The 20985-nt window shown below is 40.5% G+C and overlaps 1 protein-coding gene across 10 annotated transcripts in view; it reads right to left on the bottom strand.

Annotated features, from left to right (window-relative positions):
- LOC131471006 (partitioning defective 3 homolog) overlaps positions 1-20985 on the bottom strand; it is a 224019-nt gene that overhangs the window by 173586 nt on the left and 29448 nt on the right. For all 10 annotated transcript variants that reach the window (XM_058647253.1, XM_058647259.1, XM_058647180.1 and 7 more), the window contains exon 2: positions 9150-9251. In XM_058647253.1, coding sequence (XP_058503236.1) covers positions 9150-9251 — 102 coding nt within the window. The remainder of the gene's footprint in view (positions 1-9149; positions 9252-20985) is intronic.

The raw sequence follows: 20985 nt of genomic DNA, 5'->3' as shown, positions 1-20985 counted from the left end.
AAGCACCAAAAACACAGAAAACAGAGAACATCAGCCCAAAATTGCAGTGCAGACTTCTTGTTTCTGTTTTCTAAATCATGCACGTGGTGCATCTGTCTGTGTTTGAATCTTCTCCTGCAGAGGTGCAGTCATGGCAACCAACTCCAACAAGGGGACGGCAGCCCACCTCGCCTCTGCCTTGCACCTCGTGAGAAGCTCCCATAAGGCATTGCATTAATGCGAGGGTGAGACGCGCTGTTCGAACACGACCAGTCGCAACGGCGGCAGGAAAAGAGGAAAGAAAGACGCACACCTCCACACTTCAACGGCTTGAAATATTTCCTGCTACATTTCTTCACTTGTTTTAACAAGCGCGGCTTTCTTTGGAATTAATATCTCTTATCTCAAAACGCATGAATAATTTGACATTTAGTGAGGCTTGTTTGAACAAAAGTGTTAATTGTTTGTCGTTTGACAGGCAATTCGATGCCATTAATCTTAGATATGACGGCAGTTAGATGATTAAAGGAGAGTTTAAGCATACACTGCTGCACGTAGGTGATGAAGATGTGCGTTTGGTTTGCCAAGTCCCCTCCAGAAAAGAGCTGAGAGCCCGCTGATAGAGATCTGTGGTCAGAAGAATGTTATTAACGCCACTTGGCCTTTGATAATAGAGTACAGAAATTCTGGTGCGTCATATTCTGGTCCGTCTTAGTCCTCGCTCTGTCTGCTGCTCAGGGTTTCTGTGTCACCCCAAGTCTGGCATTGAGTTGTCATCTTGTTCTCATTAGGAGGCTGAAGAGAGGGAAGAAGAAAGGCAGGAGGAGGAGAAGGAGGAGGAGGAGGAGGAGACGTCGTCAGGAATAAATGAGGTCATCACTAACACTTACTCAGTGAAAGATCTTTGGGAGGAGGAGTGAGACGGGTGGAGTTTGGTGAAAATAGTCAATTAAAGATTACTTGAAGAAATAAGATTATTTGCTGTAAAAACAAACTAACAAACAGAAAAGTATCTGAAATCTGCAGCCACAAGCAACTGCTCTCAACCTGTTTGGAACAAAGTCAAGACAAACCGGTCCAGAACCTCTTCTGTGATTATTACTACAAATGAATGGATCAAAAACCTGAAATCAGGCGCAACTTCACCAGTTTGTATGCAAGTCTATGAGAAAATAAGCATACTTCTCATTTCATTTATAGCATTAGTAAACACAGTCTTGAGTAGTTTATAGTCCCAATCACTAGTTTCCCTTTTTATCTTCAAATGCAGCATGATGTGACTTTTGTAAATGATTGTCCAGGTACAATGTCACGTATGTACATTAGTCATGTAGTCAGGCACAGCCCTCACCAAGTAATGATCATGGGAACACTCCATAAGAGTCAAACAGAGGGAAACCCAGCCCTTACTTTCCCCCCAGCTCCACCCTTTCATCCAGAAATTGTCTTTTTTAGTTTCAAAAATCTAGGTGCTGATGGACAAATTGTAAAATGTGAGTCTTATAAATGACACGTCACAACCAACAGGTGACATAGAAAAAAAAGAACCCAGAAATGAATAATTCCAACTGTTCAATTATTCCAGTCTCAGTAGTAAACTGTATATTTCAGCGCTGTTCATACATTTCAACCGTGGCCATTGTTGGTAAAGGTTCAGACAGTAATCCTGCTCACAACAAACAGCACTATCTTTGGCATCTATGTGTCTACTTCCGTCAACTGATCCCAACAGATGACATTACAGCTCCTTCTTTCCCAAGGTAAAAAACCATGACATTACTGTTGGTGCTACGTCTGTGAATCAAAACACCTGAGGATGCCACCATGTCTACTCTGTTCCATGAACTCAATGAAGTCAAAAACTAGGGCATGAATATCAGGAATATCAGGATGTCCTTCATTTGATAATCTCTTGATGTTACCTCTCTTTCATCTTTACCCCCAAACTTCTACGTCAAAAATCAGACGTATCCTTGCATTCAGCATCAGTCAGCGTCTGAAACTGGGCTCGGTGGAGTTCAGCTTCACAGCATTTGTGTGTGTGTGTCTGTGTCTGTGTGTCTGTGTGTCTGTGTCTGTGTGTCTGTGTCTGTGTGTGTGTGTGTGTGTGTGTGTGTCTGTGTGTGTGTGTGTGTGTGTGTTCAGAAAATCAATATCAACTGAGGTAACAAACGAGCCAAATGGAGAAAAGGGATCAATAACGTGTAAACACCTCAGTGTTTATGGGTGTCAGCTAAAATAGGTTCACTGCTGTGAGTGAGGAGGCTGGACGTCTCCATCGGGAGGACAGTGTTGGGACATCGTAGCCTGTCTCACACACAGTGCACTGGACGAGCTAGAGCAGACATTAGCCATTTTTAAATAAGTCACATCGTCCAGTTATATTACTGTAAGTATTATTTACGTCAACTGCTTATTTACGTCAAGTTATTTATGTCAAGTCTTTATTTAACATTCATATTGTTTATTGTCCCCTTCGCACCATGTCAGCTGGGATTGGCACCAGTGACCCCGCGACCCTCATGTGGAGGATTGAGCAGTAGAAGACGAGTCAGTGACTGATTTTAAAACCAAAACAAATTCCTTGTCTTGATTCTAATAAAAAATTGATTTTTTTCATCATCTGTTTCATGAAAAAACACAATTTAACAGCATAAGCTTAAGAAGCTCCATTGATGAATGTTGCTGTATTATGACTTTAACTGGCAGAGGTCACAAGGATCAAATCGCTCCATTTCAGTGGACAGCACACACACACACACACATATTTATCTGGCAGCCTGACTGTCTCTTGATGTTCTTCGACAGGATGGACACAAGAAGACTGAAGGAGTCATTTTAAGAAACTCCTCAGGGTTTATTTAACCCCATGGCCTCTTCCAGTCAGTCTGTCTGTCTGTCTGTCTACTTGTCTATATTCAGCACAGACTGGGGCATCGTGTGGATTCACAGCAAACACACACACACAACATCAAACTAGAGGAAAAAATACAAGAAATGCTTCAATAGAATAAGGTTTTGTTTCAGATTTATACTCAGAAACAAACGAGAGAATGAAAGATTACACTTCCAAACAAACCAACTATCCACATTATGTAACATAACATATTATTAAAACAACAACCGACGTCTTAAGTATAAGTATGTTACAAACATGTGTCTGTCACACACACACACACACACACACACAGAGACACCGTGCTGACTGGGAATCACACATGTCAGTGATGGAAGAGCAGCGGACGCAGCTGTGTGGCACACCCTCACTACACACACGCACACACACACACACACCTTCACAACACACACATGCACACACAGAGATAGGAATGTGTTGGCAGGTCCAGGTGCCAGCTCTCGGGGTCATGGCATCGCTGCAGGAGCATGTGTCGGGACGAGCGTGTCACCGGACACCTGCGGTATGCCAGGGTGTGTGTGTGTGTTAGTATTTGTTGCCTCTTTAGGACCAATCGCTGGCATAATCACTTAACTTTGTGAGGACCAGTAGTCGCCATGGAGACCAAAACCTGGACCTAATGAGGCAGATCCTAATCTCTGAATAGCTGTTAAGTGAAGATTAGGCCAAAGACTGTAATTGTGGTTATGGGTAAAGTTAGGGTTAGGCATTAACTAGGTATGGATGTTAATGCAGCACCCTAAGATCATGTGTATATGTACATGTACATGTATGTACAGTACGTACTGTGTGTACTGTGTTTGTGTGACACTTAATGTGACGTCATAAATGTTAAAACATCTCGTGTTATAAAGAAACTTAAACCTTGGTGCATGTGAGATTACACTGGAAATGTATATGGAACTGATTATATCTCTAGTTCTAAAGTGCAGTAGTAGTATTTTCCACCTCTGACTGCTGATCAGTAAGAAGAAGAAGAAGAAAAAAAAATATCACAAAATGGAGACTCGTACAAAAATAATCAAGCAAAGTATAAACAATAAAAAGACTTGTTTTTGCTGCTTTCACAGCAGCCAAGAAAGTGGTTACAATGAGGTGGAAACGCATAAACTCTGAGAGAGGAACTGGAAACTTGCTTTTCATGACGCAATTCACCTGGAATTAACTTCTGCTTGTGTGTGAAATAATGTAAAATAAAGTAAATAATGTATATTTACTGCAAACCCTATCAAGTCAATCATTGTAGTTGAAATGTAACCTCTGGCTATAGATTAACCAGTTCCATATCATAAATTCCTGTCTCTATGGTTATGGTTATCTTCCACAATCTGACAAACACATACCGACTATTGATAGCATTTATATATTTAACAGATCTTATCCAGGTAAACAATTATCCAGGTATTCTGGTCATTTAGTCTTATTCAGACTATCGTCTTAATATGGGAACACAGTGCTTACAGTAGTGAAAAACTATGTAAAAAGGTGTCTGTTTACACAGCTGAAGACGACGCTTCCAAAGAGCAATCAGAAAAATGTTTTTTCCACTACCTCAGCTCAAAAACCGTTGACTGATTCCTGCGAGTGAACGAGGTTAATAAAAGTCATAGATGAGTTACTGTGGCTTTGAAAGTCAGACTAAGTCAGACTTAGTATGAGAGGTGGGTTTATAAAAGGAAAGGAGAAAAAAAAAAAGGAAGGATGATGAACGGATGGAAAGATGGCATCTGGAAAAACACTCGGAGTTTGAGGGCAGGCTGCCACTTTTCCTGGCACGATGATAAATACGGTATCTGGACACATAAAAAAAAAACACTCACAATTCCACCTTAAAATAGTTGGAGACACACACACACAGTGAAGTGGACTAAAAACATACAGTATATACTTGTATTCCCAAGATGAGAGCTTCACGCAGCCTATTTCATTCCAGTGTAAGCTAATAAAAGTGTCCTTGTGTGATGGGCCGGCCATTCCTCCTAGTCTTTAAAAAGCTTCTGTGGAATGATGGCAGGGATGACTCACAGCTGCCAGGAGACCACCGGTCATGTTTAGTGGAGGACACATGGAGGCGCTCACACTCGTGTCCATGAGGAACTTCTTCATCTCTCCCCAGACGTCCCAGGACAGCACTAATGTGAATTCATGTGCAAAACCCTCTATTTTTAGACAGAATGTAGATGCAATAAAATCCGTAGTTGGCTTGAATGCTATGAAATGCTAAAATCTTGGGATGGAGGCTCAGGCAGGTGCATGCTTTTCGAACACGACGGATAACATGAAGCAATTACTTTCACTTTGGAAAACTATGCCCATCCCATAATGATGTGTGGTTTATTGCATGTACGAGTTCAAATGTTTTTCCTTGTTGTGTGACTTTTCCACTGAAGTGATGAGTATATATCAGGTCTGACTCTCTCTCTCAGATCACTTGGTAAACATTATGCTGTCAGTGTGTTATTGATTAATAATCCTACGCCAGCTTTAAAGAAAAGTGGATGAGTAATAAAAAGCTTTTAATGTAAAACAATAAAACTTTACAGATGAAAAAATGACCAGAGGCCACTTGTAGCTCAGTTTCTCAGCTACAGTTACCAGACGACGAGTGGCGTTTCATCATTACTTTGTCAAACAAGCAGATTCACTTCATACTACATATATTCATGCATGAGATTTTGACAACAACAAACAAGCACCAGACAAAGTCATCCAACGAGCTGTCAAACACGGCCGTGCTGCTCTTGAATCATCTCCCAGGTGTTGTTTCAGATTCACTACAGCTGACACTGACACACTTTGACAGCACGCCAACTTTAAATACACAAGTTAACTTTGTTTAATCACGACTCCACCAGAGATGGTATCAGTGTCATCAGATGTGATGAATCTGCTGTCTTCTAAATCCAAGCTGAGGAACTGGAAGATCATGATAACCTTCAGTCTGACTGTCAGTGGCACGTGTCTCCCTGAGGTCAGGGGTCAAACTAAACTAAATAGGCATCAACTAAATAGACGTACACACAGCCGCGCAGAACCTTGATTATTTTTAATACTTGTGCTCAAAGCCTGTGTACAGAAACACACACATATGCAGGGCTGGGATGTGTGCCAGCAGAGTCCATGAACTGTGGCTCACTTTCACTGTGAGCTCTTCTCTTGGCTCCACCAGACTGCAAACACTCCGCAACTGAAGCACAGTGGGATTCAGAGGGAGTGGGTTTGCTGATCATCATCCAGCTTCACTGGCACCACCCCCATCGCTGTGGTTCAGCCAGGGTCCAGCATAGGGGCTCGCTATCGGGAGAGAACGTCTCACCGAGCTCATGGAACAGGTCATCCTTTAGTTTATGCAGTGAAAACTCTAAGTGCTCATTCATGTAAATAACCACATTTATATTTGCTGTATTATTAGATGTATCGCTTTAAATGTGTGTAAGATGAATAATGATGAAAAAAAAGTGACACAGGGAGGAGGGAGTGAAAAGATAATAACTCCAGCAACAGACGATGACATCACTGACAGGCAGCAGAGTTCATTTAACCCTTCTGTTACCATCAGGATTTGGATTACCGTAACTCCTAGACCGTTTGTGATCTAGGAAATTCAAAAACTATGGACTGGCGATCTGTCCAGGGTGTGACCCCCGCCTTTTGCCCTATGTCAGCCGAGATTGGCACAGCGTCCGCCCATGACCCTCGTGTGGATGGAGGATACAGTGATAGAAGATGGATGGATATCGGAAAGCAGAGAAATAGAGCTGTGCGTCCGTATACTTGTCATTACAGTAGCCCTCGGGACTTCCACGGAACAACCATTCAATTTCGTTTGTGACGTCAGCTTCTCAGTACCATAATACTGTTGAATAACTTCCAGATATTGAAGGTGAAAGTTATCTTGAAAAAAAAGGGGGCAAAAAAAACTCACTCATTGAACATCTTTTGACAATTCTACAGCCATAAAATCATAATAAATCCAGACGGCCTGACGGCTGACGTGACTTTAATCATCTACTATGTAAAAACTGCGCGTGGCAAGCTGTGTTTTACCTAAACAGCTGCTGGTGGAAAACACACACCACCACCACCACCACAGTAGTTTAACTTGTTACCACAGAAACTGCCTTAGAGCACATTTCAGTTTGAAAATATCTTCACAAGGTGCCAAAATAATCAGAAGACAAGATTTGAATCACAGATCAAAAAAAGCTAAGTAAACTGTAACTGATAATGAGGCCAACCCCCGCCCTGCCCAGAAACTCTACACTACACTACACTGCACGCCGTGTTTCGGTCCCGGGAAGCTCCAGGAAGCAGGAAAATAAACACAACACAGTGAAACACACACACACACACACACACAGAAACTTGATGCTGACACTCGACATGTCAAAAACATTCATTCAAAGTTGGCATCAGAGGTTTCACGAGTCAAATCAGAGAGATAATATCTAACAATAGCTGTAGCCACCGCAACGGATGCAGGTGTCGTCATTTGAAAACTGCGAGAACTTTTACCACAGACGGCTTTTTTCCAGGGCATGTCCTGAGTATGTGTAGATGTAAGGACATTTAAATGATGCCTCCTGAACCTTTTGTGATAAAAATACATCCTTTCGTGGAAGTATGCTGTGTTTTATGCACCGTAAATACATCCATAAAGGTGATGGTGAGAAAAACAAGCACACTCGACCTTGACTTTTGTTATTCACTAAATAATATCAAACAAATGCAGAATTGATGAACGCATACTGTCAACCTGCTCCTTGAAGGCATGCATGAAATCTTACTAAATACTGAAAAACCATTCAATTGGAAACAACTAAAAACTAAAACAGTGACAGTGTTGCAGATGTGTGTAAGTGAAGGTGAGGGGTGTTGTTGTCTCATATGAACTGTACACATTCTCTGCTGTGGAAGACGCCTGCAGGGGCGAAGGGGAGACGGGGTACGGGAAAGGGAGAGTGATGTGAGGTTAACGCGAAATGACAGCTCACCTACAGGGTGCACACCTCACCGACATGCAGAGAAACACTCGCAGCTGGAGGCGCACAACCACGAGGTTGACAGTGTTGCAAGAAAAAGAAGGGGAGAGCTCGTCACCAGCAGCATAAATATTTCTTTGCAGTTAGAATCTGTGTTAAATCACTATATGCCGATGGCGAGAGAGGAGCCAATAAAACACTTGTCAAAACCCTAATTGTTGTGTCAATGTTTCACTAACGTGCACCAAGTAACTTCTCGTGTCCTGACAAACAGATGCTACCCTGTGTAACAAGTTTATAGTCCATATGTAGAACATTACAGTGTACAATTAAGCAAAAATAAGTCAGACGCAGTTGTTATCCACATTTTTTTCTCCATAAAGTGACAAAAAAAGTCAACATACAGTATATTAGTGTGATTACAACTACGTTGATATTGCAACCAGCCAACAGGGGGCATTCAAGATGGACTGGCATCACTTTATTTACACTACATGACCCAAAATGCAAGTTTTAATAGCATTTTTCTATTTTCATTCATATGATAAATAGCATAAAATTAAAATGTTATTAACAAACACTTCCTCACAACCCTGTATGTCTCTTGCAGTTTTATCTTACTTCTAATGCGTCTACTGTGACTCGACTAAGCCAAATGAGCTGAATTTACGTCTATTTGAGTGCTGTATTGAGACCCTGTGACCTTTTCTTGGCTGTCAGTCAAGACCCAAACCCTGGCGTTACTTCACAAAAAGAATTGCCCCCACAGGTGCTGAATGAACCCAGGCGTAAGGAAATATGATTGTCAGGTGCACTGACAGTGAGCACAGCTCCAGGCCTGAGGATAGACCAGTGTGAACCGTCTCCTTTCGCTAAGCTCCAGAAGAACCTGGCTTTTTACTCCATTCCTCCACAACTGTTTTGTCAAAATCAGTATAATAACAATTTCAATAATCCTGTTAACTGTTAACCAACAGACACTAGGTGAAATAGAACACAACAATATTCGGCTCCATTACTTCTTCACAGTATCACTGTAAATGTGCAATCTATGAACAAAGCAATCTGGTAATTTAACATCTCTAAAGTATCTACATTCAGATAAGAGGTAACAAAAGAGAAACTAAAAGAAAAAACATAAGGAGGCCTTCACAGATCAAAGGTACAGGACAAATTCTCTTATCTGACTGCTCAGAAAGCACTTTCTCTATCTTAGATAGAAGGGAAGAAGAGTAGAAAACAGCCAGCAACGCAGCATCAGCACCACTCACCCTGTCTTTGTCATCGGCCACATCGCACAGCACATCGTCCAGGTCGAGGATGCCGCCGTCACCGTGTTCCAGCCGGTGGACCTGCAGCCAGTAGCTGGCATCCTGGAAAACAGCAGGACAAGAAAAAAGACATTTAAAACCACAATCAGCTAAGGCACATGGTCCCAAAGCTTTTTTCATTGAAGCCCATTGGGCACGCACACAAAAAAAGAAGTTCATATGAAAAAATAAACAGCACTTGTAGGTTTTTGTTCCTTTTCTCACAGTGTATATAGATAAAAACAAAATCCTTTTTTGTCTTTGGTACTTTTACATTTCTACTCACGTCTTACATTTTTACTTTTACGTTTTTACTTTGGTGATAAATAGCTTAATCAATTGAAAGGTGGACCAAACAAATTATAGTTTTTATTTGTTTGATACTGACTTCTAATTATCCAGTAGAGTGCCTGATTGGGATGCACAAATACAATTATATTAACCTCACAAACTCAGAGCAGTCAAAGCTCTGTGACCCCCTTAAGGGGGGCTTGGAACCGAGGTTGGATACAAGGGTTTGCTCTATAAATACAGTTATTATCACAACATTTGTGAAGGATTTGAAATGAACAAGAGAGGAATGAATCAGAGTTGAATCAGAGTTTGTCTGTAAACACAGACACTGAAGTATTTAGTCATTGTGGAATCTTCAAGCCGGACATTCACAATCGCCCAAAGCCGCAGCAGCTACTGTATAATTCAAGTCAATTTTGTGTCAAATGTTTTGACATGAAAAACACACACACACACACACAGAAAAAGTGACATCAGATTAGTGGAGATACAGCAGAGGAGGAGGAGGAGGTGAAGGGGTGAGGGATACAGAAGGATGATGGGAGTGTTTGTCCTAAATGTGAATCACTGTAACAGTTCCCCTTTGGTGACTTGACTTGTGTAAAACATAATTGTGCAAATGTAAAGTCTGAATAGAGACCTGACCGTTTGAGCTTGGACCACACACACACACACACACACACACACACACACACACACACACACAGCCCTGAGGGCTGAAGCCTCATCACGCTCTGGTTCAGTTCCACCCCACTCACTACATACACATTAAAGAAAGATAATGACAGTTAAGCTGTGTTTAACTCGCACTTTAACACTTCATAAAAAGGCTTCCCTGAGGGGAAGAGATGCATGGACACATTATTTCAAAAAGCAGATGTTAGAGGAGGCAAAAAACAAGATACAGGACAAAACTGATTCTGCTCGACTGTAAACGCCACAATCAGACATGCTTCAGTGTTCAGTTATCATGAAATAATGTCACTTCATATTGACATTAAAGCTGCTATTTTATGTTTTTTGTTACGATAATACCCGTGTAAATGTTTTTGAGATAAGAAAACTCCAGGATATAAACAATAAAGCTGTGTGGTGACGCACTGTTTATATCTACAGTCATGCAGAGACCGGTGTCGCTATTTAAGATATACTTCTTTCTTTTTTTCTTTTTGGGAAATGTATATCTATATCTATCCATATCAAAACAAAGACTTTTATTTGTAAGTTCTGTTTTAAGCTACCATCATGTATTATCGTGATATCATTTCAATATGAAATCACTTGCCATTCATCCATTCTGACATTATTTATACCACGTGACATGATGACAAACAATGGGTTTATGCAGCTGTCCCCTTTCAAAGACTCAAACAAACATGTCCTTCCGTCCCAGAGCACGGAGGATGCAACAGGTGGATTCTTTCCAGCTCACACCATCCAAGGGGCCACGAACAGTGATTAAAGTGACGTAAAAACACACTTATATGTGTAAGTGCTTCAAGTCATTTAGAAAGCTAAATATTCATGTTAAAAAAAAACACACAAAGGCCAATTAAACTGTGTTAAAATATGCATGTGTTACTTTAACATGTCATTAGTGACCTGTACTGTACCACATCATGATGATGTCATCACTGGCCTTAATTCTATTCAACCAGGATTAAACATTTAATTATTGTCAAACAGAAAGTGTAGTGTTATTTTTATTGCACTGGCTGTAACTTAATTGTTCTAGTATTATTATTCTATTTTCTGTGCCATTTTTTAAAAAAAAAGTAAAAGAAAGAAATGACATGTGTGCTTTAAACGAATCAATCAATGATAAAAAATAATAAACAGAAAAAAAAATGTGTACTGTTTTATATATCATTATCACAACTCTTATTGTCGTGTTAGTACACAATTGTCACTGTTTGTATATCTGTGTGTGCACTAAATTGAGTTCATAATAAATTCTAATCCTTGCCTTAGAGTACAGAAGTTATTATTTGAACTCATAACTACATATTTTAGGTAAATCTGACTCATGTACCAACATATAGCATATAAGCTATGGATTGTGATATATATCAAGTGTTACCATGATATTTGACTGCAGCTATTATCAGCCATTACACAAACACACCCTTTAAAAGTCCTTTAAAAGTCGTTTTAAGATGTCCTCACCAGGTCAAAATGTCCTCACAGCCTACACTAAGTTAATAATAGTGCCTCGACACAACTGCATGAGCAGAAAATTAAGGTTCGAGGCAGAAGTCATTAGTGGAGAGAAGCAGCCGTGAGGAGTGAGGATGAAACAGCAAAAAAAAAGAAGAAAAAGAAGAGAGGTTACATTAGCATTTCCTACACATTGTTCCCCTCAGTGTGACAGGCTGCTGTGACACACGTCACAGAGACTCTGAGGACTCCAGCTGACGGAAGCTCAGCATGAAAATCTCAATCTACTCACACACGCACACACACATATATGGAAACACACAGTCATGTGACACGTCCCTGTCCCACTGTTTATGCCCTACTTCTTTTAAAGAAGTTTCCAGCTTTACACACTCTCTCTTTCCAGGTTTAGGGACCCAGTTTGGACTGTCACTACAGACATGCCTTGTTTTCTGTTTACTGGTTCAAACAACAAAACAACTCTAAGATCTTTTACGTATTAAAATGTAAATTAGGGACATCCTGCAATATAATCACAATAATTTAGACAGCTTTTTTTCGAACTTTAATACTAATACTAATAAAATACACGTCAGTTTATATTCTTAAGAATATGTTCACGTCTTTATCTCAGTGTAAGACTGTTAGACAGACTTTTCCAACAGGAAACTGAAGTTTGTAAACCTCTCACTCTCCTGCACCAAAGTCCATAGAGAAAATCAGCGATTTTAGCTCAGAGGAACACGGAGGCTGCTGCTCTACTGCTGCTTCGTTTGGTCGATTTTTTGTCACTTGGGTAAAGCCATTTTGTGGCTTCATACACTGAAGTCCCAAAATGTAATATTTGAACTTCTTAATAAAGATGGATGTGGATCAACAGCTCCTGTGTGCTGTGGTGTAAAATTGCTGATTTTCTCTATGGACTTTGGTGTGAGAAGAGAACGATTTACAAAGTGACACAAACTTCAGTTTACGGTCAGAAAATGCTGTCCAACAGCGACATAAAACCATAAAACATATTCTTGATATTGCAGAGTTGTATATTTGTAAATTGTGTGAGTTGTTTGTCAAGTAGTTTACAGTAGACATTTTCATTGAGGGAGGGATGCTGAGAGAAACTCAGATCACCTCATACAACCACAGGGTTGTAAAAACCAGGGATCAGAACATAAATAAATACAGAACTACAAAAAAAAAGCTTGTAAGGTTTGGTTTAGGTTGCTGTCAACTCGTGTCTTTACTTAAACGTTAAACACACACGTGTGCTCCACCTCTTTTATTTAAAACACACACACAAAAGTTTGTAAAATCTTGAGAAATCCAGTTTTAAAAGTGTTGCGATTCAGAACAGATGTACACAAAATGTACTGCAGAAGTACTTTGACTACACAGTCCTACTTCAAAGGATCCTCCAGCTGCGGCCAGATAATGTGTTCTTCCATTACCTGAGCCACAAAGGCTCAAACGTGTGGATCGTTACAGGCTCAATCGATTCCAGGATTCACTAAGCTGATGGCAAGAGAAACACACTTAAAATACTCTGATTCAAATCAGCTATATATATATATATATATATATATATATATATATATATATATATATATATATATATATATATATATATATATATATATATATATATATATATATATATATATATATATATATATATATGTGTGTGTGTATAGCTGATCAATCCAAGACAGTAACAAAGACATCCACAACAATAACTAGCCTAAAATGTCCCATTTAAACCTGGTATTAACACCTGTCCTTAGTGGACAGCCTAACGTACGACTGCTCAGGTCTGCCATTAAAATGCATCCATGTGACCACATGACAAAGAATGTGATGTGCGTGCATCAGCTAATCAAAGTTCTACTCACACTGCTGCAACATGAAACATGTTTTAATCGTTACAATAAAGAAACCATATGATAAGGTTGCAATTGTGGCGGAGGCTGCAAATAATTGACGTAAAAGCGGTGATTGTTTACTGAGACAGCCGTACATCAGACAGCGTCAGCTGGGGAGACGGGCTGTAATCACAGGAATGAGGCCACATCCGTCCTCAAACCACCTTCTAATGTGGGTTTTCGTGACCTGATCTCAGGACAGTCGCATTGGGAGCGTTAAGTCCTGAATTTAGCAGGATCTGCCCTTGATCAGGTCACTCAGGATGGATGTTAGTAACAGGTCTGAGCAGCGTCAGAGGACTTAACAAGATCCTGCAGCCTCAATCCTTGACAAGGGTGATGGAAAAACTACGAAAAAACAAAAACCTCACAGAGTCAGAAGTGAGTATCTGTCCGTCTATTCATGTGTTGGGACTTCAAATCAAAGGCCACATCAAAGAGTGTGTGTTTTTGTTTTTGTGTTAGTGTCATTCTGTGGAGCCAAAGATGATCCAGTAAAAATAGCTCACAGCAAACGTCATGTGCCAAACTTAAGACACTAGACCTGGTCACACAGTAAACAAGGTTATAGCATGCCAGCGAGGGAAAAAAACAACAGACACATTCACACGGAGCGCTTTGATGTGGGCAACTCCACTTAAGAGTAAGAACTCCTCAGACTCATTTGTCATTTTTAAGAAAAATAAACACAAATCTAACTCTGGCATGTACCCTCTGGGCCTAACTGTGATTCCTATGACGCTAATCTGACAGACCCTCATCTGAAGGACAGTTTCGACAGATCTAGAGACAGATCAAATAAAGTAGTGAAGAAGACCTGGAAGCAGGCCAGAGCGATCATGATCACGGCTGTGGTGGAAAAGGCTCAGCACTCAGTCGAGCAGTTGTGTGGGACAACGTAACTGCGAGGTCTGCAACAGCAACATAAAAACATAGAGACGATACTGGTGATGTTTAAAGAACTGCAACTCAAATCTTTTTGGACTTCAACAAAACATGCATTTCAAGCAGGGAAGGTGATCTATGGCTTTCCTCAGCATTTACATTCACTGTGGTGAAGAAAAAATGTGAAAAGATGCAATCTCCCATAGGAATTGATAGTGCAAAGATCAAAGGCAGATCAAATTCAGTTGCCCCAGCAACCCACATAATTCCAACGATGTGCACCAGCAACATCTGCCCTGAGAAATGTTCTCATAAGAACTTCTGTCCTTTGATAGTTTTACATCAAAGCATGTATAATATCTATACCTATAGATAGATAAAGATAAAGATAAATAGATATCGATCCAAGACAGTAACAAAGACATCAACAACAATAACATGTCTTGCAGAGACTTGGTCCGTGATTTCTCGTTATGTGGGAGCATCAGCGATGTCTTCTGGAGAGATCGTGAAAGTGATCAGGACCTCAGTGAGCCCAACTACCAAGACCTTATCAAGCTGTTTGACAATCTCAAGAACTTTGATCTCATCTACGTCAACAACAAAATACTGGACGCACAGGTGATGAGGACACACGTTCACTTATTTTAATATTAGTTACAGCAACAACCACTAAAAAAATACGTCAAAATGCTAAAAAGGTAAACAGCGAATATGAGGATATGGATTCAGATATGGAGTTCTGTACGAATGAACAGTGCGATTACTATTCGGACATTTACACCCATGTTTCCTGAGAATAATCTGCAGTCACACAATAGTGATCAGGAGGAACCGGTCAAGCCCGAGTGATGTTCCTGTCCAGTAGCATGAGGAAACCATCAGTACTCCAACTTAGAGAGCCCAGACGGAGAAGATGGCAAATGCAAACGATGTGATAAAACTATTTTTCTATATTTTACATATTTTGACACTTCTCTGTACTGTATGTGTTTTTTACTTATTGACTGGTCAATAATTACAGTGGATTTCTCCGGGTTCTCCAGTTTCCTCCCACAGTCCAAGAACATGCAGATTTGGGGTGAGAGTGGACGTTAGTTTGTCTCTATGTGTCCCTGTGATGGACTGGCGACCTGTCCAGGGTGGATGGATAATAAAAATGATTATTTTTCCTCTTCTGCCAGAATTTTACCACAAAACTCATCCCACGCTTTTGAGGAATCGTCCACATATCGCAAAACGTGTGGTGAACTATGGCTTTTCTTTCTTCTTCGGATAATTTGCGGCAGACTGTGCACTGGGGCGTGCAATGCTGCCCTCCACAGCTCAAAGTTCCCAATCACAGTCTGAATTCTCATCCTTCATCGCAGCTCAAGGCTCTTTTTAACAGAGGTGTAAGCAAATCATGAAAGAAGGAATTGACTTATGGAGTATTTCCACTGGCTCGGCTCGCCTCGCCTCGCCACGGCACAATTAGGTTGCATCTCCACTACAAAGAAGAACCTAGTTTAACGTGGGCGGAGTCATCACTGCACGGCTGAGTGAAACTGCAGTGACTTTGTTTTATACGCGACACACACACACACACACACACACACACACACACACGAGTGACTAGTGATTTTACACAAGACTTCTGTAGTTTTTCTGTAGATTAACCCATGTTTTTAGGATTTTTAAGTAGTTTTAACTTATCTATGCGATGACCGATCATCGCATAGTACCTACTTAGCACGCTTGGGACCTCGCCAGTAAAGCTGCAACTAACGATTATTTTCATAATTGATTAACCTGATGATTATTTTCTCGATTAATCGATTAATCATTTGGTCCATAAAATATCAGAAAACCTTAAAAAGTGTTGATTGGTGTTCGTCAAACCTGGAAATGATGATGTTCTCAAATGTCTTGTTTTGTAAGTAAATCTCGTTGTACAACTTGTATAATGACAATAAAGGCATTCTATTCTATGTTTTGCCCACAAACCAAAATGATTCATTTTTAATGATTTCTTTGTTATCCAGAGCAAAGAAATGAAGAAAATAGTCACATTTAAGAAGCTTAAACAATCGTAAAAGTTGTTTTAATGATGAAAAAAGCTTAAAACCAATTAATCAATTATCAAAATAGTTGTCGATTAATTTAGTAATGGATTAATAATCGATTAATCGTTTCAGCTCTACTCGCCAGAGCCGGTACTAAAAATAGTACCTGGTGCCAGGTACTACGCTAGTGGAAACGCTGCTTAAACCGTGCCGTGGCGAGGTGAGGCGAGTAGAGCCAGTGGAAATGCGCCATTAGAGGCAGATAAATGGTCAAAGGACTCGTCCTTTGTTAGTTTCACATCAAAGCAAGCCCATAGCTTTGATGTGTGTATATAGATCCATTTCTCCATAAATCACACAAAATCCATAAATTTGTCTTTGCAAAGCGCCAACAGCTGAGGCAGCTGCACAGCTCCACAGCTCCAAAGAGCGAAGTGACAGGAGCCGACAAGACAGAACGTACGCGGCGGAAAAATGTCTCACAGTGTTGAGGTCCCTGATTTTACCTTTGACTGGGACAACGACGTCTTCTGGAGAGATCGTGAAAGTGATGAAGACCTCAGTGAGCCCAGTTACCAAGATCTTATCAAGCTATTTGACAATCTCAAGAACTTTGACCTCATTTACATCAACAACATAATTCTAGATAAACAAGTACGGAGGCCATGCATCAATTTGTCCACTTCCATTTCTCAATTTTTTTTTTGTGCACGATCTAGTGTAACAACATGTCTCAAGTTGAATAATGCATTTGAATCTGTTTTCAACAGTTCATGAATGAGGCGTGGTGGAGCAGCTACAGTGACGACACAGACTCGGAGATCGATTCAGAGATCGACCTCTGTCTGTACGAACAGTTTGATGGTTTGGGGGACAGTTTGCCCACAGTTCTCTCCGAGTCATTTTCAGTGACACAACATTGACGAGAGAATCACTCAAGCCCAACTGTCCAGATGTATGGAGAGACAAACACTACGTCAAGAGAAATGACAAATGAACTCTGAAGAAACTGTATTTAATCAAATAAACTGCACTAAAATCTACGTCGTTTAAGCTTGTGATGTTTTGGTGTTTTTGCTTTGACGTCGAGCAAAGAGAGCGACAGACAGGAACTTTGCTAAAAGACAAAACTGATGATGGCAGCTTTTATCAGACAACTTTCTTGGACACTACTTTTGTCCACCATACTCCCTTAACCCTTCTGTTATCATCCTGACTTCCTGAAAATTCAAAAACTATGGATTGGCGATCTGTCCAGGGTGTACCCCAGCTGAGATTGGCAGAGCACAGCATAGAAGATGGATGGATGGATGGATGGATGGATGGATGGATACCGGAAAGCAGAGAAATAGAGCTTTGCGCCCATATACTTGCCTTTACGGTAGCCCCTCAGGACAATCAGCACCAAACAATCACAGACAATTGATACTGATTATCATGATGGTCATCAGAGGGTTAATCAATAAAAGGACAGACGAGTTCAAAGTCATCAAAGGAGTCCTGCCTTTGAAAAAGCAAGACAGCATTAAACACAACAGCGCCTGTGATGCTGTAAATTTACCTGCTGATGATGACGACATTCTATCAGTCACCATCACCTCAAATGTTAGATGGAAAAAATGTAACAGCTTATTATCTTTTGTAGCTAATTGGCTGTAAAATCTATTAGATTTAAAAATATATATATAACAACATAATGTTACACTGTTTCTGTTCAAAGATCAAACAGAGGCAGATTAATAACATCAACAACCACCTAAAGTTGCACACTGCAGCTTTCATGTTATCTTTATCTGTGGCCCTGGAACCTTGGCCGTTTAACTCAAAATGTGCTTTATTTAAAAAGAGTTGGGGGGGGTGACTGCCCGTGCTGAAAAAAGGCTTGTTTTTTGGAAGTGAAACCTCCGTGGACAAACTAAGGTTAACTACAACTTTCCACAAGACCTTGGAGAAAGTCTTACAGAGAGAGGAAGACTTGAAATCTTTAGGAAAATATGGTCCCACACATGTGAGTTAGTCTAAAACTAAAACTAAAAATATCGACTTCTTTTAAACATTATCACCACATCCATTGAGGAGACTAATCACTCTTTGCTGTCGGCTGATGTTTGGATGTGTGCACAGCTACTGCTGCACGTGACCTGCAGGTTCAAAGCAAGGTTGAAGGAAGAAACAAAAGACCCTTTCACTGGAGTATAATGACACCAGTGAGCAGAAGGGAGGGAAGCAGAAATTGCAAAATGTCCTTCAAGTGCGACGTGATGTGTGAAAACCCACAGACAGATTTCTGCACAAAGACAGACAGGGTCAGTGTAGCACGGTGGTGAGAAACTAAAACCCCGTCTGTTAGTGGGAATGCACATGTGGATGTGTGTGAAATCTAAAAGTTTTCAGATTTATTTTGGTTTGTGGACAAAACAAGACATTTGAGAAAATCATCATTTCCAGGTTTGGTAAACAGCGATCAACTTTTTTCAACATGTTATGGACCCAATAAATACTCGATTAATCAAGAAAATCATAGACAGATTAATCAATTATGGAAATAATTGTTAGTTTATCACTTTTCCCATTCAGGTCTTTTATGTTCATTATTTTGGCAAATTGATCTATAGAAGTCCACTTACATGAATTTTTTGGTCCCTTTACACTTCCCTCACTAAACAGCTGCACATCAACAATTAAATACTATCACAAAACCTTTCAGCTGAATGTCTGTGTGTGTGTTAATAAACAGGACAGACGCTCGCTGTGTGTCTGTCGCCGGATGGTGATGCAATGGAGCCGTGCATCTCTTCACAGAGCTTCACGACAGCAGCTGTGAGCTGAGGTGCGAGGATTTCCACACACACACACACACACACACAGATGTGGCGTTTTGCACAAGTGTCTACGTCACCGTCCACGTCCTCTCGCTGACTGTGGAGCACCAGCAGCTCCGCACGATTCAAGTGCCAAACATTCCTTTCCCGTGTCAGTGCCAAGTGGAATCCAAGGCTATGGACTGAGGCCAGACTCACTGCTCGCTATTTACACTCTCAGAATTAACAACTGCCCCCGTCCCGTGTGTGTGAACAGGGCAAAGACTACGGTCCATCGTTATAAACATCAAGTTTGCCTCAGAATGTGATTTTAAATCAGGCTCAGAAAAACACAGCCAGAGAGAAGAGAGAAGGCTGCATCCAACTTCTTTTTGCACTTCTCTGGATTCATCCCTTATCCAGCTCTATACCAAACTTTAATGGGTTCTTCTTTGCCTCATATTCCATCCCATCAGTTGAATAGTTTTCCAGTTAAATAACAAATAGAGATTTTTAAAATCCATAGTTCCAACACTGAAAATGTGACCAGTTTAAACTCCTGTGCCAACATCAAATGCTGCGTAAATGGAGCAATTGCACAGTTTTTTCTCCAAACATCAACTCCAGACACTGTCCAGAATGTTGTTTTCTGAATCCATCAAATTCACAGCAGCAGGAATTGTTTTTTAAACATTCGGGCAAAGGTTGGTGCCTGGGTAGCGCATGCAGAGGGAATTCCCCGCTCACTCCCTGTGAAACTTCAACTTGACAAAAAAAAAAAAAAAAAGATTATTTCATTATACTTTGATTTTAATTTCTTGCCGACTAAACACACATGCTAAAGTACATATTTAAATATACACTATGCTGGAATTAGCCACTTAACCAACTACACTTGTTCCAGATGTTCCGGACCTTGGATTGAGGGAATGTTTTCTATCTGAAATCTGGATTTTAATTGACTGCCCCCACGTTAGAGAAACAGAAGCAGGGCGGGTGAGTCGTGTCGAGACAGAAACCAGAGGAAAACACGGGCAAAAGAAAACAACCTCAACGGCACCAAACCTCAAAAGGAACAATGTCACCATTCAAAGAAAGACTCTTATCTGATCAAAACAGGCAACCTGTACCATTACACTCTAAAAATAGACAGAATTACATGCCTGCGCTCAGACATTAAAACCGAGGCAGGTAGGATTAGTCAGCAGACTTTTATTCAGCACATTAAAAGCTTTAAATGCTCCGAACAACGCCATCCCCCTTTTTTTTCCAGCGGCACTTCAGTTTGCACACACTGGTGGGAGAAGAGAGCTCCTCGTCAAATAAACAAGAAGCAAACTGCGCGGAAAACCGATCACATATCTCGATTTAAATGTCGGAATAAAACAATCGCAGAGTGGAGCTAGTGAGAGACGGCGAGGATGAAGAAAGGAGGTCAGAAGGGTTGTGTGGTTGAGAGGAGGGAAAAAGAGACGGAGTGAGAGAGTACATTCATGAGTTTGCAGTTTTGACTCCAAACACAGTAAATCATCCAGATGACTCATTTTACATGAGGGCAAACTCAAAGTATCTACTGGTAACATCAGTCTGATACTGTCATTTTAGATCAGTTCAACTATGTAGTAACACATTTTTGTGGCATATATATATATATATATATATATATATATATATATATATATATATATATATATATACA

Source organism: Solea solea, chromosome 1, assembly GCF_958295425.1.
Source record: "Solea solea chromosome 1, fSolSol10.1, whole genome shotgun sequence".
NCBI lineage: Eukaryota > Metazoa > Chordata > Actinopteri > Pleuronectiformes > Soleidae > Solea > Solea solea.
This window is presented reverse-complemented; position numbering and strand designations above follow the sequence as displayed.